The sequence below is a fragment of the Melopsittacus undulatus genome, unplaced genomic scaffold (genome assembly GCF_012275295.1).
Source record: "Melopsittacus undulatus isolate bMelUnd1 unplaced genomic scaffold, bMelUnd1.mat.Z mat_scaffold_385_arrow_ctg1, whole genome shotgun sequence".
Lineage (NCBI taxonomy): Eukaryota > Metazoa > Chordata > Aves > Psittaciformes > Psittaculidae > Melopsittacus > Melopsittacus undulatus.
Window position 1 is genome coordinate 41,251 of NW_022994286.1, and position 26,026 is coordinate 67,276.

General features: G+C 38.2%; 1 protein-coding gene across 1 annotated transcript in view; it reads left to right on the forward strand.

Moving 5' to 3' along the window:
- LOC117438487 (coiled-coil domain-containing protein 138-like) overlaps positions 1 to 25,553 on the forward strand; it is a gene marked incomplete at its 5' end in the record, with an annotated part of 30,689 nt that extends 5,136 nt beyond the window's left edge. The window contains 7 exons of the mRNA XM_034073984.1: positions 1,640 to 1,717; positions 1,797 to 1,907; positions 2,938 to 3,102; positions 6,014 to 6,130; positions 7,236 to 7,428; positions 11,540 to 11,716; positions 25,411 to 25,553. Coding sequence (XP_033929875.1) covers positions 1,640 to 1,717; positions 1,797 to 1,907; positions 2,938 to 3,102; positions 6,014 to 6,130; positions 7,236 to 7,428; positions 11,540 to 11,716; positions 25,411 to 25,553 — 984 coding nt within the window. The remainder of the gene's footprint in view (positions 1 to 1,639; positions 1,718 to 1,796; positions 1,908 to 2,937; positions 3,103 to 6,013; positions 6,131 to 7,235; positions 7,429 to 11,539; positions 11,717 to 25,410) is intronic.
- Positions 25,554 to 26,026: the final 473 nt, after the last annotated feature.

A 26,026-nucleotide genomic window follows, 5' to 3' on the forward strand; every position in this document is an offset into this window, starting at 1 on the left:
TTTCAACCCGTTACCCCTTGTCCTATCACTACAGTCCCTAATGAATTGTGAGGGAAAATCACGAGGAGAGAGCAGGGGTGGCCATGAGTGATGATCATAAGAGGAGAGCAGGAGCAGCCATGAGGGTCGATCATGAGAGAAGATCATGAGGAGAGAGGAGGGGAAGCCATGAGGCAAGATTGTGAGGGGAGAGAAGGGAAAGCCATGAGAGAAGATCATGAGGGGAGGAGGGGGCGGCCATGAGGGAAGAATGTAATGGAAGAGCAGAGGAAGCCATGAGGAAAGACTGTGATGGGGGAGCAGGGGTGGTCATGAGGGGAGAGGAGGGGTAGCCATAAGGAGTGAAGGGGACATTATGAGGGCAGAAGAGGAAAGCCTGTGAGGTAAAATCCCAAGGGAAGAGAAGGGGTAGCCATGAGGGATGGTCATAAGGGGAGAACAGGAGCAACCATGAGGGGAGATCCTGAGGGAAGATCATGAGGATAGAGGAGGGGTGGCCATGAGGGAAGATTGTGAGGGGAGAGAGGAGTGGCCATGAGGGGAGGTCATAAGGGGAGAGCAGGGGAGGCCATGAGGAGTGAAGGGGACATCATGAGGGGAAAAGAGGAGAGGCTGTACTGGGAGATTGTGATGGGGGTAGACATGAGGAAGATCATGAGGAGAGGTCATAAGGGAAGAGCACAGGAAGCCATGGGGTCTGAGGGTTGACCATGAAGGGAGATACGAGGGGTGGCTATGAGGGGTTGGTGCAGCAGCTATGCAGTGTGGGCCACTATGGGGCACAGAGGAGGGGTGGCTGTGAGTGGAGATTAGAGAGGCATCCATGCAGGGAGATAAGTTTGCCCTTAGTAACATTGTTTAGTGGTGGTTTATTGGTTTACTCAGTTCTGGGGTAATGGTTTGACTTGATGATCTTAAAGGTGTTTTTCAACTTGGAATCAATCAATCATAGAATCAACTATGATAATCATGCTGCTCATTGTTGTATACATAGAGCATGTTTCTTATATTTGAATAGAGTTTACAGTTTCCTTCATCTTTTCTTGTGGAGCAAACTGGTTTTGTAGCACGGTCAGTGACTGTGTTTCATTTTGCAGAGAAGAAAGCTATCACCTCATTAATAAGACCATCCTTGAAAAGTGCACTCCATTTTCATGTCACTTCTTCATGAAAAGTAATGAAATGTGTAGTGCCTCTATATCCTGAGTGGCATTGTAGTGCCTATTCTTCCCCTGCAAGTTGAAAGGTTTGGCTGCAAATCCTCAAAGAGCCTCTAGTGTCTTACTTATCTTGGAAGAGGTTGCTCAGAAAGGTGGTGGAGTCTCCCAGCTTGGCAATATTCCAAGGCTTTCTGTACATGATCCTAGGCAACTGGCTCTAGGTGCCCCTGCTTGAGGAGGGGTGTTGGACCACATGGCCTTCAGAGGTGTCTGCCAACCTCAACCATCCTGTGATTCCATGATTTGTTGAGGAGTTAGAAGATTATTTTGTTTCTATCACCTCATATGCTCAGCAGAAAGAACTTGAACTGAAATAATGGTGGTGCTCAGCAACTATATCAAATTAATTCAGTGCGATAACGAAGTCAAGAAATGTGTTTTGAATTTACAGATACTTAAATATTTTCTAATTCTTTCAGTTAAGTGATGTAACTGAGCTGAACAAGAAGTTGGAAGGTCAAGCAAGAAAAGTACAAGCTCGTTTAGAGAATCTACAAGTAAGGTTTATTTTTATATGTACATGCTTTCTTTATAGGTGACAAGTTAAATAAAACCCATTGTTACATTTTGTTGTAGAGGAAGCATGAATTGTTAACAGTACAGAAGTCTAAGAATATCTGTCAAGTGGTGCAACAAAGTAAACCTGTCAAGCAGGAAAAAGTGATGGTAACATCAAAAAATGCTAAGGTAAGAACTGGTCAAAATGAAAGATTAATCCGAAAAACATTAGGTAGTGGAACATTCTCTGTGTATCTGCTAGAAATCAGAAAATGTAACTGCCGATTTTAGTTCATGAGTGGATTAGTTACAGTAAGAAAAAATACAGTTTATATTGGGGTAAAACAGTCAGTTAAAGAATTAAGCTTGTTGCTGTTGGATTTTATATTGTGTTTGTATATACTAATACATATATATTTATTTGTATGGCATGTTTTCCTCTTCCTGTCATGTTATCTTTCATCTTTCAATTAAAATTATAACGTGCTTGCACTGGTTTCTTCTACTGTGTTAAAGCAAATCTTAAACTCATTCTGGTTACTGCTACAGTACAGCGCTGTTCTTATGAATAGCACTAGCTAAAAAGTACTCAGGCTGAAGTATCAGATAAATAATTTTAACTTTCTAAGCCAAAAATTATTGCTACTGTTACTTTATTTGTGGCCAAGCACAGGATAAACTATGCAACTGACTTGTGCAGCACAGCACAGGGCCTCTGACACAGTATCTATGACTCCTCTATGCACAGTGGTCTCTGGGTAAGGATTACCACCTTCCACCACTTGATCCACATCTGTTTACCTTTCCTGGAGATAATGTGGAGATAAGGCTAAATTACAGGTTGTATTAATAACATACAGGCTTCTCAAACCCTAGGTGCAAGGTCCAACAGAGCACATGTGGCCTGTTTGAGATCACTTTTTCTTTTAATATAATATTTTCACAGGCTCTGAATACAGTAACTTACCTCCCATATTTTATCAGGCTCATCGTCCTTTAAATTATGCATAATATCTGAGAACTAATATACTGATATGTTTCAGTCTGTTATACAGAATACAGTAACTTACCTCCCATATTTTATCAGGCTCATTGTCCTTTAAATTATGCATAATATCTGAGAACTAATATACTGATATGTTTCAGTCTGTTACTGTTTTGGCTTAGAAAAATCATTAACTTAAAAAGTGAAATATCTGATGTCATATATGTATTACAGCTACCAAGGAATTCACAAGTTTATGAGCTCCTAACTTGTCTTATGGATTGGATCTCAGACCAGCATCTTAGCAAAATAAAAATACATGAAGAAAGAGAGGACAGTCATAAACATCTGGCTATTGAGACCTCAAAAAAGATCTGCACCCAGGAAAGATGTATGAAGGTAAAGGGGTTTGGATTGTTTGCTTTTGTTAATGTTTTCAGATTTATGGGGTTTTCTTCATGATTCTGAGAATATAACAGGTCAGCCTGTTTTATACAGCACTAAGTCAGTATTTATTCTGGCAGTGTGATGTAAAAGATAATTTGGCATTTGTAAAGCATACAGATCATTTTTTGTTCAGTCTCAACTTAAGTTTCAGTGTTTTATTTCAAGTCACTTCTGTCAATTGATGTCTTGTGTTTTGTGTGTATGTAATTCCTTTTTCCTAAGAAGATGAAGTCTAATTTAAAGTATTTTGATGCTGTCGTGGTTTAAACCAAGTCCCCCTACTCCCGGAGAGTTAGGAAGGAGAATCCAAAGAATGTAGCCCCCACGGATTGAGATAAGAACGGTTTAATTGCTAAGGCATAACACAAAACCCCTACTGCCATTTACTACTACAAATAATAATGATACAGCAAACAGCAAGTGAAAAGAACACAACACCCCACCAGCCACCGACCCATAACTCACTCCACCCTGCCCGGCCGAGCACCATGTGCTCCCTCCTCCATTTTCCTCCACAGCTCTACCCCTCCAGCCTTCTCTTTCCCAGTATGCATCCTGGGCATCACGTGCTATGGTATGGAATACCTCATTGCCTAGCCTGGGTCAGGTGTCCTGTCTCTCCTTCCTCCCGGACTCCCCTTGGCTGGAAAAAACCTTGAACAAAAACACCCTCAAAACATGCTCAAACCATGACATTATCCACCCCTTATTCCATACCATTCACGTCATGCCCAGATCCCACATTTTCAATAAACAATCACTCTTAATTCCACCCCTCGATCATGAGACATCTCTATGTTGCATCTCTGGACTGATAGCCTGAAGTATCTGGGCCCACCAAAATCATTCACCGTCCCCTTCAGCAGTTCTACAGCTTGCTGCTGGGGACTCCATACAGCTGCCTTCCACCTCCAATGCTTCCAAAGCACTGGAGGGGCCCAGTGGATCAGATACCCGGCTATACTGTCCCACATGCCCTGCCACTCATGACTGTCCAGCCTTGGGAACAGTCTACTGGTGCTCCTATGTACTTGTCTAAACTTAGACAAGACCCAGACCTGACTCTGCTTAACTTTTGGGATCAGACAAAATGGTTGTGGATAGAACACACTCTGTGTCTGTGCCAACAGGCTGACCCCTATAATAATCAGCAGGCAGGTCCCAAGGGCACCCAAAAGCCATTCAAAACCATCAGAACTCTCAGCTGCTGCTGCACTTGTCACTGGGGCTGATGTAGCTGCCCTGTTTGCCAGTTCTCCCATCATCAGCTTCTCTTCTCCTGAGTCCGGATCTTCCTCCTCTGCCTTGCTGGGAAGTGCTGCCTGGTCTCCTGCATCCTGCTGGGGCTCGGCGGGTGACTTCCGGGGAATATTCTCGGATGCTGCGGGGTTCGGAACGGCGGCGGGACTCGGTTCCTCCTCTGCCTTGCTGGGAAGTGCTGCGTAGTCTCCTGCATCCTGCTGGGGGTCGGCGGGCGACTTCCGGGGGACACTCTCGGCCGTCGGAGGGTCGGGAACGGCCGCAGGACTCACCCTCCCCACCGCCTGATCCCCCTGCTCAGCTACCGCCCTGCTCCGCTCCTCCCCCGCCTGCTCCCGCTGCTCTGCCACAGCCGTTTGGCTCCCCGTGCCGCTCTCCCTGGCAGCCTCAGCTGCCGGCAGCTCCCGGGGCCGCTCCTTCCTGGCTTCACGCAGCTCCACACAGACGACGACGAGGATAAGGACAAGGACGGCGAAGAGCAGCGGGACGGCCTGGTACAAGTTCAAGTCCACAGCCACGTCCATCCCCCCCTGCTGCCGGAGCCCCACCGTATTACAAGCCTCCGACACAAACACAAACACATCCAATCCATACACCAAGTACCCGGTAAAATCCCGAAACAGCGAGATCCAGAGAAAAACCTCTAAGAGCCAATAAATCAGCATTGTGACAAGAGACCATAAATCCGCTCAGATCTGTTCTTATCTCAATCCCTCGGGCCCCACGTTGGGCGCCAAAAAATGTCGTGGTTTAAACCAAGTCCCCCTACTCCCGGAGAGTTAGGAAGGAGAATCCAAAGAATGTAGCCCCCACGGATTGAGATAAGAACGGTTTAATTGCTAAGGCATAACACAAAACCCCTACTGCCATTTACTACTACAAATAATAATGATACAGCAAACAGCAAGTGAAAAGAACACAACACCCCACCAGCCACCGACCCATAACTCACTCCACCCTGCCCGGCCGAGCACCATGTGCTCCCTCCTCCATTTTCCTCCACAGCTCTACCCCTCCAGCCTTCTCTTTCCCAGTATGCATCCTGGGCATCACGTGCTATGGTATGGAATACCTCATTGCCTAGCCTGGGTCAGGTGTCCTGTCTCTCCTTCCTCCCGGACTCCCCTTGGCTGGAAAAAACCTTGAACAAAAACACCCTCAAAACATGCTCAAACCATGACAATGCCTATATTAGATACTGAAGTTTCAATTTATAACTGATAAATGGTGATGCTGTGCTATACTTTTAACACTTTTATTGTTTTCTTTCTGGGGCCACCAATGTTTGGAAATCAGTACGGTGTTTGGAAAATCTTCTTTTACTGTTTTTTTGTAATTATATTAAAGATTTATAACCAGTGAGATTGAATTTATGGAGATTGAACATATAAACTTATTTTTTTTTTTTTTTTACTTTCACATGTAAACCTCTAAAATTTGAGATCTCTGTATGTGTGCAATTCTGTTACATGTACTGAATCTGCCCAGTGAGTATTTACGTATGTAACCTGTTCAAGAGGTAGTTGTTAGTTCTGTTTTTGTTTTTCACTTATACATTAGTTTCATATACTGCATGTCATTTTACTTCTGTATATTTTTGCAGCTTCTGCCTATAGCTACTGAGCAGCTCCAGTGGATGCCATTTGTGAATTCCAAACTACACATGCCTGTAATTAAATTTATTTACTGGTCTATAAGGCAGTTAGACACTGGTGTTCAGGTAAGATAAATAGTCCTCTTGCAGTATGTTGGGGTTTTTTTAACTTAAATTCATAGAAGACATTAATAGAGTTTTTGTTTTAAGTACATACGAAAAGTGGATGCTTTCAAGTAGTATATATATAAAACCTGTGCTGTCTTTACAAAACATAAATTGACAGTGTTTGCCACAGAGAGATGGCAAGTTAAAAAAATACTTTTTCTAGCTAATTTTAAATTTTGCATTGTGTATCTAAACATCATTTTCTTAAGTAGTTGATCCCTTAAGTGGTGTCTAAGCATCTCAGAAATTATATTTTTACATATGTGTTTGCAAAACTTCTGCATTAGAAAAGACTTCAGGTTCACTTTATGCATGGAATTTGTGGAAAGTGATGGAATAAGTGTGTGACAAAGCTAGGAAGTAATTTCAATTTTCATGTTCTCTGTTCAATATCTAACCACTAGGCACTCCTTATTCTCTGACTAGACTGCTGTAAGAAAAGATCTAGCAGTATAATAAAGGAAAAGACAGGAGACATACTGCAGAGACTTAGTATAGTGTACAGTGCTTTCAATAGTGCTTTTGCTAAAGCAAATGTAGGAAATCTTGTCAATATCTTAAGTTTAAATTTAGTAGAATAATGAGCTGTTGGTTTTATTGCTAATAAACTATATTTTAAATTAGCATATTGTAGAGTTTGATTCTGAAGTAATATTTCTGTATAGTTTATGATGAAAAGGCAATAGATCTGAGCTGCAGAGGGTTCTTAAGGTTGGTGAGTAGATCATGATTCTGTAAATGCTTTCAAAGGATACGATTTCAGGCAGCCTTATAAAATACAGTTGGCTGAAGATGAGCTTATTCTGGAATCAGAGGCTACTTAAATAACAGTGTGTCAGGGCCCTCATTAACTAGTCTTATTATGAAGTATGTGTTGATATGATACAGTGGTAATGCTTTTGTAACACGAAGTAATATATCCTGTACAGATTATATTCCAATACATGGTCAAACAATTTGCTACCTGATGTTTAATCGTTAGGGAAACATATGTATCTCTATATAGTACACAGGATTTTAATGTGTTTTAATGGCTATGCTAACTCTGCATTTTTTTAAACAGCATGCAACAATGACTTCAACAATGAGGAGACTTGGTGAAGATATTTTCAAAGGCATAGTAATTAAGGGAAACCCACATAGTTCTTCTGAACAGTCTACAGAGAGTAAATCAAAATTGGCAGCTTTTTTTAAGAGTTCCTGTATGCCTTTGAGATTTCTCTCAACTTTAATTGTGCTTAAAACAGTGACACAAGGTAAGCTCTGCTTTTTAAAATGTTTTTTTTCAGTTGTGCGCCTGGACAAAAAACATTTCGGTGATACTACAGAGTCTACTATACTCTATTAGTGAAAAGTGGGTTTACTTGAGTTTTACTAGTTTGTGAAGCAAAATACATTGGAAACAAGTATGCATCTTGCTGTTAATCATTTAACATTGGAATTTGCATGTTCCTTTTAATACAGTTACTTCTTGTCGGACAAATCAATGTTTCTGGAGAAGGGGAAAAGAGATATTGGTGATTCTGTCAAACTGTCACTGTAGCAGCAATTGGTTTACCAAGATCTTTGTTGCATCGAATCACAAAGCTAGTTGCTCTTCTCTAAACTAAATAGCAGATTTTGCACAGTTGTTTACCTGTCCCTGAAAGGCTGATCATCTGCAGTGCCAAGTGTTTATTTTCTGACATATTAGTTATCTTTATAGATAAATTGCATGTTCATAGGTATTTCTTATGTATCTTTAATGGCACAGAGAAAGCCACTCGTGTAGTGGATGGTAGTTTTTGAATCGAATTGTGTGTGATACAATATATGTCCTGAAATTGCTTTGTCCTTTGGTCTAGTTTAATTATACAGTCCAAACTCCAGCCCTTACCTTTCTGCTGCTCCCCCTTCTCGTACCAAGTCTGGCCCTGCAAATGGCTGTCCATAAAATATTATCCATATTGAAAACTGCTGCTCTATGAAACTGTCAGTTCTTGATGCGATTGTCCTTTCAGATTTCACTGTTAAATAGATTAATTTCCAAAAGGCACCATGTTCTATTTACATTAAAATGTTTTAGACTTCAAAGCCGCCTGTCAAATGACCTTTTTATCCAAATTATTCCAAAATTCCTATGTTGATGTAGCATAGTAATATAATACTTTGTTAACAAGGCAAAAGCAAACAAGGTCAGGAGATAACACAGTTCTGAAAATAGTGCCTTCTTCAGGTCATGACAGGTTACTCAGCTTGTGCAGTTTTTGAAATGCTGTAGCAAATCTCGTCAGTGGGGCCTTATTTGTAAACAGATGCTGTCTGAAAAGACTAAAAGATTTTTGTTAAAATAATGACAAAAATTGACTGTTTCTTGTGAGCTCTGAATGTTGAGCACACTATGAGAAGAGGCACAAAATCAGATTTTTAATGCTTTCCTTCCTTATCCTTTTGACATAGAGATTGGTATATACTTCTCTGTCAGAACCCAGAGAAGAAAGACCTTAAATGAATCTTAAGGAGATATTTTAAAAACTGTTACATTAACTTTGATCATTTAAACATTCTTCCCTATTTCTAGTCTATATATGGCTTCTTTAAAAACTTTAGCAGTAGTACATAATCTGAATTATGATGGAAGGGTCTTAATTCTTAAATCTGCAGATTTGATGAGTAATCCCAAAGAATGTCTGACTTATTATTTTTCTTTTTTGACATAATTTTTTCAATTCAATAACGGCTTAAATGATTGCTATAAAACAATTCTGTTCACCTGTGCAAAAAGAGTCATCAGCATAAAAGCAGCAGGGTTGATAGGTCCCCTCTGAATGCTAAATTCAATATAGTTGTCATATATTATCAAATTGAGCTTCTGACTGTATAAAGATTGGATTTTTTGTGTATTTATGTCTTTGAGGGGAAAAAACCCAACAGACATCTTTGTAAGCCATATAGTCCAAACTGTCTTCAATGCCTGTTAGAGGATTATTATATCTGCAACAGCTACATCATTTTCAGCTCACACTTCTGCCTTTTACTGATTAAAAAGTAATGGGGGGTTGGGAATCACAGGGTGTACAACTCCTTTCCCTGTGAGTTTTTTTTTTCCACTTTGTTCCCAGGATCCTCTCACTTTTTACATTCGCAGATGAGTATAATAATAAAGTAGGATTCTCTGCTTAGAACTTGCATAATTTTGTGTTCACAATAAAACAGAGGAAGTTTGGGTCTTCCCTGCCTCATGGGAGAGGGAGAAGGTAAAGGTTTCAAAGTGACATAATGAGTTAACAAGAGTCAGATTGTCAGGACAGGGTGAGAAAAAGCTGTGGAAAATGTATCTCAAGTAATAGAGTAACTGTTTTCTCAGCTGATTTGTTAACTGCTGCCTTCAGTTATGAAGCCTTTTCTCTGTTCAAAGGAAATAGGAAGCGAGGTGTTACAGATCCTTTTATTGGAAGTTGGGCAGAAAACGCTAATTATATACCATCAAGAGCAGGTGTAAGAGGTGATTATTGTCTACCTACAGCTACTTAGGAGTACTGTGGTGCTGCATAATTGGGATTTTCTGCAAGAATAAGTTTTACAGGGATAGCATAAGAATTAATGTATCTATAACCTTTTTCCAACTGTTTATGATGCTAACCACTTATTTTTCCCTTTCAAAGACATTTTGAAAGCACAGATCATTTTGATAGCAAGTAGTTTTAAGTGGGGTTACGACTTGAGCAGGCTGACCTAACTTCAGAGACCATCTTACCTTGAGCTGGAGGGTTGGACTAGATTCCAATTTAAATTATTCATTAATTCTGTTTTTGCTATCTCTTTTAATCAGAATGGTTTCTATTTAAAAACGTTGTTACTACTAACATATCCCCTTCTGCTAGTCAAACAAAGAAATGGGGACAGATTACAGAGATGTTAATTTTCAAGGTATTGCTTGAAAACCATGCCAGAATGTCAAAATCTAATGCCTACTTTGGCATCTGATCTTTTTTTTTCAGTCTCTTGCATGAAATATGTTATGAATTTTTGGCTATTTCTTAGGCAGCAGAGGTCTGCACCACAAAATTGCTTCAATCGCTGGCATAGTGAGTGACACTAAACAGGGGTGCCAAAGATTTTAAATCCATAGGTAATGAACAGTGTTCTTGTTCATAGCAGTCATATTTCTGAATTACCTGGTTGAGCAGATGAGTATGCCTTTATGCTTAACTTTGCAGTATTTGTATTGTGGGTCTCTACAGTAAATATCAGATACAAACATGGTGGAAATCCACCCTTGACATCATTAATGAACAAACGCAATATTTCAGCTGTCAGAGGAAACTATTTCAGTCAAGATATTTTGGTGAAGCATGATAATTACTCTTAAATTGAGAGTCACATTTCTAGAAATGTTTGATAAAAATGATAAAAAAGAATTGCAAGACAAAAAATAGTTATTGCAGAGACTTAACCTAAGCAGATGAATGCTCTTGATTAGAATTAATTAGTTTAGTTTCTCATGGTTGCTTTTTCTGCTGTCTTCTGTAACAGGGAAAATAAGTTTCATTGTTAAACATATGTCGAATATCACTATGTATGAATTTTAATCACTGTGACCACATGGCACTAATGATCTAGTGATAAAGTAGCACATTCGTTTTGAATGAGGATCCCATTTCCTTCAGAGTCCGTATCCAGCAGATGGCACTGTAGTTAAACTTTTGCTACAGAATTGTTTCCCTGTACTTAATTTTCCGTGCTCCAGATGATCGATGCTGTTCCAAGATACTAAGAAAGATCTGACATCAGGAAATTAAGAAAATTGGATTGGTTCACTTAATCTACGTTCCGCATATAATTTAGTGAACTCCACAATGGACGCGTATATAAAATGTGTGCACTGAAGCTTAAACTACGGCTGTTATAGGAGGAATCGGAGTAGGTGCTGTTGGACAGCATGGTCTAATGTGAGGCATTCCTACCCATGGCAAGGGGTTTGGAACTAGATAATCTTAAGGTCCTTTCCAACCCTAACCATTATATAATTTATGAAATTAATTGCTCTTCTTCAGACAAATCAGCCCTTAGCTCCTTTAATAAGAGTTTCACAAATGCTGAAACTAACATTGTCTCAAACTATGCAAGCTTGTAATTTTCTCTTAAGCAATTTGTAAGTATATTTTTCTTCATATGAGTTGTAGTTTGTCTTTTTCCTCACTTACAATAAAATGTTAGGGAATAAAAACAAAGATAATGTCTTTAAATAAAAATAAAATTTAATATTTTCAGCCATTTAACTTGCCGAGAGTTACTGAAAAAGTAACTCTCAGGATAGTTGTTCACATATTGCTTAATGGTGCTATATTATAGAAGTTTTATTGCTTTTATTCTGATGTTTTACAGTGGATTACCTGGCTCAGGCGTTTGATTCCCTTAGAACAGACTTGAAGACAGATGAAGGGAAGGCCTTATTTTTGGAATACCAGTGTGTGCCTATTATATTAAGTCACTTAAAAGTATCCAGTAGAGGTCTGCTTTCCATTGCTCTTGATGGATTACTTCAGATGACCACAGAATCTGGTAAATTTTGATAATTAATAAAAATAAAAATATAATCATTATGAAAACAGGTAAAGTAAGCAGAAATACAGCGTGAAAAATAACAGAATTCTGTGTAAATATTTTAATCTAGTATTAGAATTTGTTTGTATCATGTAAATTAATCAGAGACATAAAATGTGTTTCTAAATTGTCTTTCTCTGAGTTGTCTTGTCTTCTCTTTTCTGTCTACATGCCTATGCTTTATATTTTGTCCTGATTGCTTTCTATTTATTGATGTGAAATTTTTTCATTGCTATTTTTAGGTTGGCTTTTCCATTTATTCCACTGAATTACCTTGCAGATGTTTTTCTTTGAAGTCAGGCTGTGCCAAGGAAACCATATCATTGAAAACCTGTCAGCAGGTGGAGATAAAAAATAGACTTTATTTAATTTCTTTTTCTAGTTTGATGAACAGTTCATCCCCAGTCATTTTTTAGTTTCTGATAATTGGAAATGGCCTTTCTGGAAGAGATGGTCATGTTTTGCTGAATTTTACTGTGCTGTCATCCTGTAAAGGGTTTATAATCTCATTTGTCACAGCACTTTTCCAAGTGATACAGGCTAAGAATCAGTTGATAAAGAACTGGATGAACATATGAAGGTAGTGAAGCATTCCAGTGCCATGTTGAATAAACCTTCTGACTGGTTTGGGTAGGGTTTTTTTTAAGATAGGAATTACTCACTGTCTTCTAGAACAGAAAAGGGGAAGGGGCTGCTGCTATTACTATTTTTAAAATGTATGTTGTTATTTTGGAAGTATTTTGTTACCAGGCATTATAGTGGTAAGAATATCAAGCGTTTTTGACTTGGGATGGAACAGCATTGAGTTAAAAAGCCATTTTGTACTGATGTGAGTGGCAGAAATATTAAACTAAGGTTTTAATCTTACTTGCAGGCTCTCTTTCGGATATGTAGTTAGTGTGGTCTTATACTGAAGTATTCTTCCTAATAGTCATAACTATGATTGGTAAAGTGACTAGGAAAGATAGTTGTATGCACAAAACTAAGCTGAGCAAGGTGGATGGTGTCTGATATTGCTTTGGGTAATGCCAATTAATAACAGTACATCTTCTGTTATCTAGAAGTAGTTATTGAGATATACTAAATACCTGAAGTTTGAAGAATAGTGGAGATACATTGTGACTCGCATTTTGCCTTGTTGCTTCTCAGAGAAGATGTATTATATGTGAAATCAGGGGGGAGGAGTAATGTTTAATTGAATTGACATTTGAGAATTTATATCCAGTTGCCGAGAAATAAAGCCTTATGCAGGGCCTTATCTCTTTAGTAGAATAAATAGCCAGTACAGTAGTTATAGGCATGTTCTGCTCTTTTCCATTACATAGTGTTTTGCAAGAAATTGTTAGCAATGAGAAGTAGTGTTGTTGGTGGGAATTTGATATTTTCATTCCTGTATAAGCGTCCTATTAAGAAGTCATTGAAAGACAAACTAGAAGGTGGCAGTGGATATTCAGAGAACTTGCTGTGTTAGATTAAAACAAGAATTTATTATTTTAATGCTGTATTGGTGTGCAGCCTTACATATAAAGCTGTAGGTAGTTGGCCATATACTAAAATATGCAATATTATTACCCCAAAAGACAGCATCTGACCAAAAGGAGGCAAAATCTAAGCTTTTTTTTTTTTTGTCCTGTAAGATACATAATCACAGGCATTCTTTCAACTTGCTGCAATAATTTTCAATTAGAGTGTTCAAATATTTGCTCAAAAATATTACCTTTAGAGCTGAAATGATTTGAAATTACGTTGGAAAAAAGGGTGTGGGGTTTTTTTTTTAAGTATTTTTAAAGATTAAAATTTCAGTTGCCTAGGTTGAAAGGTGTGAATTAGGTGTGAAATAACTACTGTGTTGTACTACTCTGCCCTGTAACTGCATGTACCTTCTGTTATTGTAAGCAATGAATGCCAATGGTTCTGTATAGTCCAGGCTTGTCTGAGGTCCTCATATAGGTTCTCTTCCCTGTAAGAAATATCTTGCTCATGTTCCAGAGATGAAACTTAGATTTCTGTCGTATATTAAGGAAAATTACTTAAGCTGCATATGAAGAAAGTACCTACTAGTCTAAGATGAATATTTCTGTTGCTAAACATTATAACAGTCTGCAGTACTGCTTAAGCCTATTGACTGATTTGGTTTTGGTATGCACATTTTCAGATTTTAGATCAGTATCATTGCTTTTGGCTTTAGAGTAGATGTGGTACAGTGGGTCCAAGATCCAAGTTTCCATTGTGAGTTCATACAACACTGACAGTGCTGATGAGGCATTCAGTTACTGAAAATATGATGCCAAATGCAAGCGGTGAGGCATTGGTATCATCTGTTTTCTATCAATGTACAAGATCTTAATGGCAAATTAAAATTTAAGTCTTACCATTGTGCATCTTACTGGTACAAAAGAACTTCCCTTGCAGTTCATGTTCATGCTGTAATAGTCTTGTAACTTTGGCTTTTACATCTTCTGGTACTTCTGTGAATTCTGTTCACTTCTTTTGGTGCTGTTTGATGAAAGAAACTTTGCAGTTGAGTGACTTCTTACCCTAACCATTTGCTTTCTGTTAGTAAATACTTGCTTCATTTAACCTAAGCTAGAAACTTTCTAAGTAGCTGAAATTGAGTTGTAGGTAATTTTTAGGATACAAAATGTAATTTAAAATAATTTGTTTTATTTCATGCCTTTTGCGTGCTGGAGTGATTCTTTTCCTTCACATGAGCTCAGTGACCTAAGTTGAAATCTAGTTGGTTTAGTCTGTCTTCAGTGGAAGCAACAGGTTGATTTTAAATTCCCCATTTGGAAGAGTTAACAGCTTGTTATGAACCTGACAATAGGAAATCAGACCAACAAAGGTATTTTATCCCTCTTCTCTTACTACATTCTGCTAGTATTTTTATCTAAAAATGTACATAATGGTGCATAAATGGTCCATTTCAGCCTGTTAAGCCTTTTATTTTAAATGTCCCTTCCAGTAGCTGATACAAGTGAAACACAGCACTTGAAGCAGCATTTTAGCTATATTTTCACTGTAGCTGTCTATCATTATTGTTTCTGTGTCATGGTAAGATGGGATGAATGCCAGTTCAGGTTTATAATTTTCAGTCTCTTATTTGGCTCTCCATACCCATTACTGGGATTTCAGTCCATGTTTTTTTTTTTTTTTGGAGAATGCCTAGCTTTCCTTTGCTGTAAAGACTGGCTGATTAAAAGCAGAATCAAGGTAGCAAGTCCTTCAGGGTATTTTTAATGGTGGTGGTATTTTGCTTGATCTGGGGCTTGAGATGAGTGCCATAAGATTCAACTTGATCCTTCTTTTGATCTTTGAAACTAATAAGTGGTCTGTAAAGACAGCTTTCTTGCATCCCATTGAGTAAAAGGGGAAGAGATACATTCCTGCTCTTTTGACAGGGATGAAAGATTTTAGTGCCAAAGATTTTCTTACCTTAGTTAAGGAAAGCAGGCTACCAAGTCATGATGTCTGTAGTCCTGTCTTTAAGCTATGAACCTGTCTGAAGGTAGAAGTAAGAACAAAACCATCTCTGATAGTACTGTCACAGAAATAGATTTAGTTTCTTGATAAACTCTGAATGTGCTTGGTGATAGATCTCCACAAATGTAGTGCTTCGACTGCCTTTGAAATTCTGGCAACAAAATGTATTAGCCACTAAATACTGATATGTTTCAGTTTAGTCAAAAGGCTTATAATGTAGTTATTGCTTAACAAAACACTTATCATTTCCCACTTAAATTACTAGTGAAATTAATTTAATAAATAAATTACTAGCTCCTTTAAATCATCCAATTTTTTACAGTATGACACCAGTGACTTCCAGAGTATCTTCATACCCAAGTTCTCTTCCCAAGACTACAAATTTCTTTTGTTAACAGATCTTGTTTCTAGGACAGTAGTTGCAGCACTCTGTTCAAGAGAATTCCTAGATGCCAGACATGAAACATTTTCGGGAAACAAGCTAGTAATAAATAGCATGACCTCAGCAAGAAAATTTGCTCTGTGGGTGTTGAAGAACACCACATCATTAGTTTTAAATCACCCTGTAGTTGAATATGTGTCATATACAGTCTTGTTGAATACTGTTGTTCCTGTCATCTCCCTTCTTTTGCAGCTTCCTGTGTTTTTTTTTTCACCTGTGAATCAGTTAAAAGGGTTCCAAAGGATATAGTGAATTTATAGTCGCCTATCAAAAATACCTCTCTTGAGCTGTGGTCTGATTCATGCTTGATTTGAGATCTGCTATGTTAAATCTGATATCAAGCACAGAGCTGCCTGTCTCAGTTTCACCCTTTGCACTTTTGCACAAAGAACAGTATCTCTTAAATTCCTCCTGCAGTGATGGCTAACTTCTATCAGGTAGATTAGTACATTCCCCTTTCCCAACCTTACCTTTATTCAAGGAAATCAAAACTTGCTCATTAGACATTACCAAGCACTGGCCTTTGCTTTTATTAAACCTTATGTTTACTTTGTCTTCAAGCTTACTTCTGTTTTACAGAGAGAATATTTTAGAATCATAGAATAGTTAGGATTGGAAAGGACCTCAAGATCATCTAGTTCCAACCCCCCTGCCATGGGCAGGGACACATCACACTAAACCATATCACCCAAGGCTTCATCCAACCTGGTCTTGAACACTGCCAGGGATGGAGCATTCACAACCTCCCTGGGCAACCCATTCCAGTACCTCACCACCCTAACTATAAAGAATTTCTTCCTTATATCAAATCTAAACCTCTGCTGTTTAAGTTTCAACCCGTTACCCCTTGTCCTATCACTACAGTCCCTAACGAATAGTCCCTCTCCAGCATTTTGCATTAGTGTGTGCTTATTTACAAATACACAAGTGCATACTGGAAAAAAGTTCTCTAAATGACTCTCATGTTCACTCTAAAATGTATTCTCATAGGGCTAAGTATGATTTCTTAACCATATTAGCATTGTTTAAGAGTTTTAGCAACTGCGGAAGTGAGCTGTATTTAAACATTAACTGAACCTTACTTACAATTATTTTTTTTTTTAGAAGAAAATATTATTGGCATGGATAACCAAATCTGTGTCCAGATTTACTCATTTCACAGGGGAATTAAGCCAGTGGAGATAAAATACGTCTCCATAGCAAGAAGTTGTAATTACTTACTTGTAAATTGAAGTTAAGGTCCCTTCCAACCCAAACCATTCTATGATACTATGAATCTTTTAATGTGGACTGCATATATGAACACTCTCTCTCTTGCTTCGTGTTAGGATGCTTCTGTGACTAGTGCTAGGTATTCTACAGTTCATGTTGATCAAGTGCTTCTAAAAATCAGTGGTTGGACTCTATTAGGGAAACCCAAACCTACTGGTTGTTTTTTTTTTTTTTTTTTTTGTTCCCTTGAGGTTTTGCATTTTGGGACTTTAAAGACTACAAACAGTAAAGGTATGAAGTAAAAATTGCTTGTATGCTTAAACAGTTTAAAACTTAAATGTATTTTTCAGCATATTACCTTTCCTGGTTACTTTGCAGGATTAAACTTTTCAAATGAGCTTATTCTGCAGTCCTGAAAGGGTAAAAATGTCAAGTCTGTAAATAGCCATACTAAGGTAGGATTCCCCCTCACCTGTGTGAAAGGCAGATGTGAAATTATCCTGAGGAACTGTGTTTGAAGCTATAGCAAATGGAATGATTTACAGCTTATGTGGGATAAACATTGAAATACAAACTATTTAAAAGGAAATCCTTCCTCTATTATCCTGTCTTACCTTTGTAATTTTTTTACTCATTCTTCTGAAAACAGCGAATAATTATGTTGGATTAATAGATGTCTGTTTAATATTTTAACCACAGATAAATATCTCTATTAATATGTCAAACTGTTAAATACAGCCTGTGATAATGTTAGGACCAACCTGTGTATTTGCTGAAAGCAAGCAAGTGCACCAAAAGTTTGCACACATTTTTGTTGTTTTTATTTTGTATTTGACTAGCAGAACTACTATACTTCATAGCTGACTTTTCAAGGTGGATTTATAGCAATGTCATAATTGAAATAATTTCATAAAGGCTTTTTTTTTAAGTAGATAGTACAGTGTGCAGTTTGAGTAACATCTATGCATTGTCAGAGTTTGGACTTTGTTTACATGCTTACTTGCAATCTGACCTTACAGAATCACAGGTTATGCCAGTTTACATTTATTTATGCAAAGTCTTCCTTATTAGACTTTGTCACTGACTTTGAAGTGCTGTGCTTAGTTCTGAGCTGGTTATTACAGGTGTGGAGATACAAAAGCAGAGGAAACAAGGCAGGCAAGATCTAACAAAAAAAGTGTTGGAACAAGGTTCCTTTAGGTGTCCTCTGTAAGAGAGTTGTGATTCCTTCAGTAACTCCGGTAGTTTATTAGACTTTTTCTAGTTTCTTTAGCAAAGTAACCCATAATATGCCATAGTTTCAATTTATAATGCTACCTAGGTTACTTGTAAAATGGTGGGTTTTTCTCTCAGGCCTCATTAGAATAGGTCTTTCATGGTTAGACCATGTTAGTTGCTCACAGACATACTGAGATTCAATCAGCACACCAAAAGTTTTCATCCTCTCATGTTTCTAATTAGTGATTTTACAGGAAAAATGTTTGTTGCTTCCTAGTGTATTGTCTTTACGCTTCTGCTATTCCAGCAAGTAAGATGATTCTGGTTTTCATTTATTTTGTACCTGTTACCTAAATGAGCAATTCCAACATGGAATTTCATTTGACTACACCTGTTTCCATGCCAGGGTCATTAATACACTAAATAAACACAATTAAAGAATCAGTATTTAAAATTCACTTCTCAAGGTGGAGTATTTTGTTTTGCTTTTACCCACTTCCATAAGCTACACACCTTTCAGTGCTTTTACTAACTGTCATGTTCTCCAATGTAATATGTGTTGTCCTCTATGTGCCTCGTGATGGCGCTCAAGATGATCTGCTCCATAACTTTTTTGGCACTGAGATCTTCCTTTTAGTCCTTCTTGTAGATTGGCATCACATTTGGTAACCTCCAGTTAGCTGGGACCAACTTGGTCATCTGGGACCAACTTGGTCAGCCAGGACTGCTGATTAATGATGGAAAGTGGCTTGGTGAGCGCTTCCACCAGCTCCCTCAGTACCCTTGGGTGAATCCCACCTGGCCCCAGATAACTGTGTGTGTCTAAATGGTGTGGCAGTCACTGATCATTTTCCCTTGGATTATGGGGATTTCATTCTGCTTCCTGTCTTCCAGCTCAGGAGGTTAGTCTGAGAACAACTGGTCTGACTATTAAAGACTAAGGCAAAATGGGCATTGAGTACATCAGCCTTTTCCTCAGCCTTTGTCACTATGTTTCTTCCCACACCCAATAAAGGATGAATATTTTCCTTAACCCTGTTTTTGTTGCTAATATATTTATAGAAACATTTTTTATTATCTTTTATGGCAGCAAACTGATTAATTTCTAGTTGGGTTTTGTCTCTTATAGTTTTCTCCCTGCACAACCTCATGACATCCTCGTAGTCCTCCTGAGTGGCCTGCCCCTTCTTATGAAGGTCTTAAACTCTCTTCTTTTTCCCAGAGTTCCAGCCCAAGCTCTCTGTTCAGCCAGATCAGTCTTCCCCACTGGCTCATCTTTCTGCACATGAGGGCAGCGATAGCCTGCTTCTGTGCCTTTGAGATTTCCTTTCTTAAAGAATGTCCAGCCATCCTGGATTCCTTTGCCCTTCAGGACTGCCTCCACTGCGACTCTGTCAACAAGGCCAGAGTCTGCCCCCTGGAAGCCCAAGGCAGCAGTTCTGCTGACCCTCTCCTTACTTCTCCAAGAACTGAAAACTCATTTTGTGTTCTCTATGCCCAAGACAGCCTCCAGCCATCACAAGTCCTTCTTTATTCACAAACAACAGGTCCAGTGGCACACCTCCCATAGTTGGCTCCCTCACCAGCTGTGTCAGCAGGTTTACTTCCACACACTGTAGGAAGCTCCTTGACAGTTTGCTGTATTGTACTTCCAGGAGTCGTCTGGTAAGTGGAAATCCCCCATGAGAACAAGAGTTAGTGACAGTGAGATTTCTCCCAGCTGTTTATAGAATATTTCATCTGCTTCTTCATCCTGGTTGGGTGGTCTGTAATAGACTCCCACCATGATGTCTATGTTGTCATTCCCCCAGATTCTTAGCTGTAAACTACCCAACCCTATTGTCACCATCATCAAGCTATAGCCCTCTGTGTTAGGGCTACCTAACACAGAGGGCTACCCCATGGCCTATCCTTCCTTGCCTGTCTCTTCTGAAGAGTTTATAACCATCCATTGCAGCACTCCACTTGTGGGAGTCATCCCACCATGTTTCTGTCATGGCAGCTATTTCATAATTTTCCTGCTGCACAATGGCTTCCAGCTCCTCCTATTTGTTGCACATGCTGCATGCACTGGTGTAGGTGCACTTCAGTTTTGCTATTGACCCCACCACCTTTTTTGCAGGGGAAGCTATAATTCCTACATAACAATTCCCAGGCACTTCTGTTGATGTATAGTTTCTAACACATCAGTAACCCTTGTGTCTTTGCTGACACATGGTTCTCCATCCCTGGCTTCCCCTGAGACAGTAGACCAAAGGACCTTGCTAGCACACTATATCTCAAACATTGGTGTGCTGCACCCACGGCTTATCTCTAGTGCATCTGGTTAGTGAGATGACCTTGCTACCTTTTTTAAGTATATAGCTGGGAGAAATTTTTGTTTCTTACTGATGTCTGCCTTTACTTTTCATACTATCCTTGTCATAGTTTCTGACCTCCAAGTTAGAGGCCCCTCTTCTAGGCTTTTTTTTTTATTCCAGGCATGTCTTGTCACATAAGTATTCCTGTGGTTTTATTATTATTATTATTAAAATTTTCTTTTTTTCATTTTTTTTTGGTGGGTGTAACCTTTAGCTGCCATTTGAGAATGGTATTGGTCTCCCATATGTCCTGTCTCATGTCTGCATTAATATCTTGCATACTGTAGGAAACTTCAGAGTAATTCGGATCATACTGAGGTCAACACATACTGGGTGACCAGCTGAAAATGCCGCTTGGGCTCCCTCAGCTCAGGATCACCCATGTAAACATCTGCATTTGAGGTGCCTTGTGCTGAATGGAATGTCACCCTATCTCCACAGTGCTTTAACCACTGATCATCCTGGCTATTGATTATAGGAAATAAAGTTAAATTCAGCAAATTGTTCAAGTCATACAGGTGACTGTATTATAGACAGTTGGTTATTAGCAACATGTGATATTACTGCTTCCTTTTAAGTGTTTCTGCCATGATACATAGTTGTTAGTTAACTTTTCCATGCTAGCAGACAGTGGTGTGTGACTCACTTGCATTGCTGTCACCTGTTCTCCATTCTCCTGGCAGATCCTCATGCAATTAGAAATGATGCAAAATTGCAATCATTAATTTGTTAAAACATGATCTTAGAGTTGGCATTCTGGACGGTCTTCATTTTCTGAGTGGTTTAGCTTTTGGTATAAAACAGAATTTTCCAATTTACTATAGCTGGTGAGATTTTATGCTGTGAATGACTGATTACTTTGAAGGTAAATTTCAGATGAATTCTGTCAACATTGATAAGTTGCTTATTGTTCATTGCAGCTGTCGTGGTTTAAACCAAGTCCACACACAGCTCATTCACTCACTCCCCCTCTTGCTCCCCCAACTCCCAGAGAATTAGGAAGGAGAATCCAAAGAATGTAGCCCCCACGGGTTGAGATAAGGACAGTTTAATAGCTAAGGCACAACACAAATCACTACTGCCATTACTACTACAAGTAATAATGATAAAGCCAATAACAAGTGAAGAGAATACAACACCTCACTAGCCACCAACCCGTAACTTACTCCACCCTGCCCGACTGAGCACTGACCAATACCTCCTCCATCCCCCCAGAGCTCCAGCCCTTCCGGGTCTCTCCCAGTTACATGCTGGGTATGATGTACTATGGTATGGAATACCTCTTTGGCTAGCCTGGGTCAGGTGTCCTGTCTCTCCTTCCTCCCGGCCTCCCCTCCTCCCTGGCAGAACATGAGCTCAGAAAAGGCCTTGGACAAACCAAGCATTTGAGCAGTAACTCAAAACATACTTGCTATCAGCAACCATTCTCAGCCCGAAAGTCAAAACACAGCACTGCACCAGCTACCAAGAAGGAGAAAAATGACTGCTACTGCTCAAACCAAGACAGCAGCCTACCAATCAAGTTAAGCTAATGCAGCTACAACATGCTGCAGTTTTATGAAGGATACCAGCAAGGCTTTTGCAGATTAAATTGTGCCAAAGTCCTGTCAGGATGGACTCCAATTTAGTTTTTTCTAAAATAGTTAATAAAAACAAAATCTGTACAGATCTAGAATATTTAAAAATGCTCCAAAATATTTAAAATGTAAAGCTTATATTCTTTTAGCTCATCAGCTAGACATGCATTTAAATCAGATGCTTATTTTGTACATTTTCTGATTACTTAGAATATGTTCTCCAAAAGCTTATCTGAAATGAATATATAAAGAATGTACAGAACATGTGTCTTTTAAATGTGTGCCTTCATCAGTTTGCTTTCACATTGTCATGTTTTAAACCCAGCCGGTAACTCAGTGCTGTGCAGCTGTTCACTCACCCTTCCCCCTTTCCCCTTCCGGGTGGGATGGGGAGGAGAATCAAAAGAATGTAAACTCCATGGGTTGAGATAAGAACAGTTTAATAACTAAAATAAAGTAAAATATAGTGACAATAAAAAGAATACCAATACCAATAATAATAATAATAGGAAATGAGAAAAAATGAAAGCTCAGAAAACCCAAGTGATGCACAGTACAATTGCTCTCCACCCACTGACCTATACCCAGCATGACTGGAGCAGTGATCTGGACCTTCCAGGTAACTCCCCCTGTTTATATACTGTGCATGATGTGCTGTGGTATGGAATACCCCTTTGGCTAGTTCAGGTCAGGTCTTTGCTTCCTCCCAGCTTCCCGTGCCCCTTCTCACTGGCAGAGCATGAAACTGAAAAGTCCCTTGACTGGAGTAAGCATTACTTAGAAACAACTAAAACATCAGTGTGTTATCAGCATTTTTTTCCCAGACTAAAGCCAAAACACAACACTGAACCAGCTACTGGGAAGAAAAATAAGTGTTACAGCTGAAACCAGGGCGCATAATTGAACTTTGCAAACTTTTAAAAATTATTTCCACTTTGACTCTTCTGTTTTATAATAAAAATCCTGTCTTAAAATTAATGCATATCTTTTACATTGGTTCATAAACTTCATAGTCAAAACATTCTTACAGCATCTAATTATTATTTTTAAATGAAATATTTTTTAGGAACCAGTAAGAGCAAGGCAGCAAAGAATTCTCTAGGTCAGCCGAAATGGTATTTGTTTACCCCTGCAGAAAAGGACTGTGAAAGCATTTTATGACTATTTAAGGAGTTTTATAGGAATAAATTGTAGGACTGCCCTCTTCATCCCAAGACTTGTTACCTTCAGATCTCTCATGAATCAGAATTCAACTAATTCAGAAGTCATGTAAAATGAGAGGTTTCTAAAGCATTTTGTTTTAATAAGCAATGGAAAGAAGAAAAACCTTTCTTTTCAATTTACTTTTTGAATGTCAATGTTCTTTACACATTTCTTTACACTTTTCTCACCTTTTGTATGTAAGATATAGTGTCTCAAGTTTTGTTGTTAAAAACAGATTTCATTAGTGCAATGCAGATAGATAGGACCATTTCTGTTTCTTGCAAATAGGCAGTCATTTGTAGAAGCCCTAGCAAGCTATAGAAGAATTTCTAAAAGTTGTAGTTTTATATAATTTCTATAAAGTTATGATAACATAATTTATAGTTCTAGGTTTTTCTTGCTTTAGGGAAGGTTATCTCTTCTTGGTACCTGGTATAGAAGTGTTTACCTCAAACACTCTCAAGTTATGGAAGTGCTTTAATATGAAGTACTGTTAAGATAGTAGGATCGTATTCATTGTGCTTTGTGTATTTGCCATTTCTGTTTATAATTTTGTCACCTCTTCTTATGGATAGTAACAAGTTAGACTTACTAAGGCATGATAGCATCATACTAGAAGTGACTTCTGGGTTAATTGTTTTTCCAGGGTTAAGACACTGCTGTGTGTACTTAATACTTCAAAGTTCTGTTATAGAGAGCAGTGGCTCAATAAAGAGCACTGATTCTTGAGTGTATGTCAGCTGTGTATCACTTAACAGAGCACACTCTCTGAACCCATGTAAGGATTTTCTGCTTGCTGTTATTGACAGGTAGCCCTGAGTTTTTGATATCACAATTTCTGAAAAATAATACCTTCTGCAGCATAAAATACCGGTTTTGAAAGATCTTCCTAACAGTAAGGTCTAGGAATTACTGTGTCCTTGTTGACAATTAGTTCTTTAGGCTCTCAAGCTCACTTTAATTGCCAAGTTAATTCTTTTTTTTTGGCCCCTGTTCTGAACAGCTTTTCTGTGGCATTTCTTTTCATTTTGTATCAGTAAGCATCCTGAAATAAATTAAAACTTGAATTCACTCCAAGGCTACTACTTATATTTAGTAAGTTGTTTGTCCTTGCACCAAGGAAGGGGAAAATTTTGACCAAAAGATACATCCATCCTCTCTGTACTGATAAAAGCATTTTGACACCCTATTTATAAATTACAGTATTCAGCATATGTACAAAGACTTTTTTAATGTCCTGTGTTTATTGGTTTATGCTGTAATTTGCATAGTGCAATGTCTTATTAAGTATAACACATACAAAATAAAAAAAATATTTTTAACATAAAAACATTAAAATGTTTTCCTAATGTGTATTCTGCTGATGCAAATGCCTTATGCTATGTGAAAGACTATTCATTTTAACAAAAAGAATCAGTTGTTACTTATTTTCTTTATTTTTACTATAAATTAATATCAGAACCAAGAATGACATAACAATGGAACAGATTTAACCTTTTTCAGAAGTGATTTGATTTTGAGGAGTAGGATAGAGGGAAATGTTCAATGTGATTTGGAAACTCATCCACTATTTTAAGGGAGTTTTGTTTGGTGTTTAAATGTATTGAAGTGTTCTTATCCAGCCCTTTTACCTCTCAAGTGTTACTTTGCCTGTCTTGAAAAAGAGTACAGTGACAGTATTTTGATAATGAAAGGCTCTCAGGTATCACATTAGGTTCTACATGTACTGTCCCTGTCCATGTGATTTGCAGCAGCTTAAAGTATTTCCTTCTGAGTCTTTTTGCACAGCTTAATGTTCCCCTCACATGATCAAAAGGAAATAACCATGATAAATGAGCACTGAGTAATCACATTCAAGATAAGAATTTTTGAGTTTAAAATTGTTGTGTTTCCTGTTTTCCTTTGTTCTCAAGGGAATAAGCCTTGTTTTAACACAAGGGTTGGAAATGTCAGAACTCCATGGAACTTGCATTTTTTTCCAGTTCTTAGTTTTTACCTGAGTTTTGCATCACATGCTCTGCATAAACTGAATTATTTCGTGCTTCTAATAGTTGCACAACATGAGGCACTTAAAGCCTTTTAAATCTATGTAACAACTATTTAACTTTTCCCTGCACTGAGCTGTGTAATATAGATTTTAATTGTTTTCTTTTACAGATTCTGTACAGCCTTTCCTGGAAGCCTGCAGTAATGAATCCTTCTTCCGAACTTGCTCTCTTTTGCTTCGAAGTTCTAAGCTAGATACTCAGATTTTGGAAAAGCTCTGTGTGATACTGCAAAAACTCTCCAGGATAAAGTAATTCTTTACTACTATTATTCTGTTAGTTATTATTAGATCAGCAAACTCAAGGACTTTTATTTTTCTCCTTTTTCAAAAACTCATCTCTGTTTTGCTGTTTATTTGCTCCACCATAGACAATGCTGGATGCTCTCTGTTAGCAGGTGGGGTTGGAATTAGATGATCTTTAAGGTCCCTTCCAGCCCAAACCATTCTATGATTCTATAAATTGCACTGGAAAGGTACTAAAAGTAAAATTAAAAAATCTTAATTTGTTGCTTTTAGAAACTTTTCACGAGTGTGAAACCCTGTTATAGCCTTTCTTTGAGCTTTCATTATACTACATGTTCACTTACTCAAGTGAAAGTATATTTTTTTTGTGACTTTTGACAAGATTTTTCTCACCATGTATTTATAACCTTCTGCTTAGAGACATTATACGGAATGTAGAAGACTTATATGAACTCCCAACTGTAATGCACATTTTTCTTCATT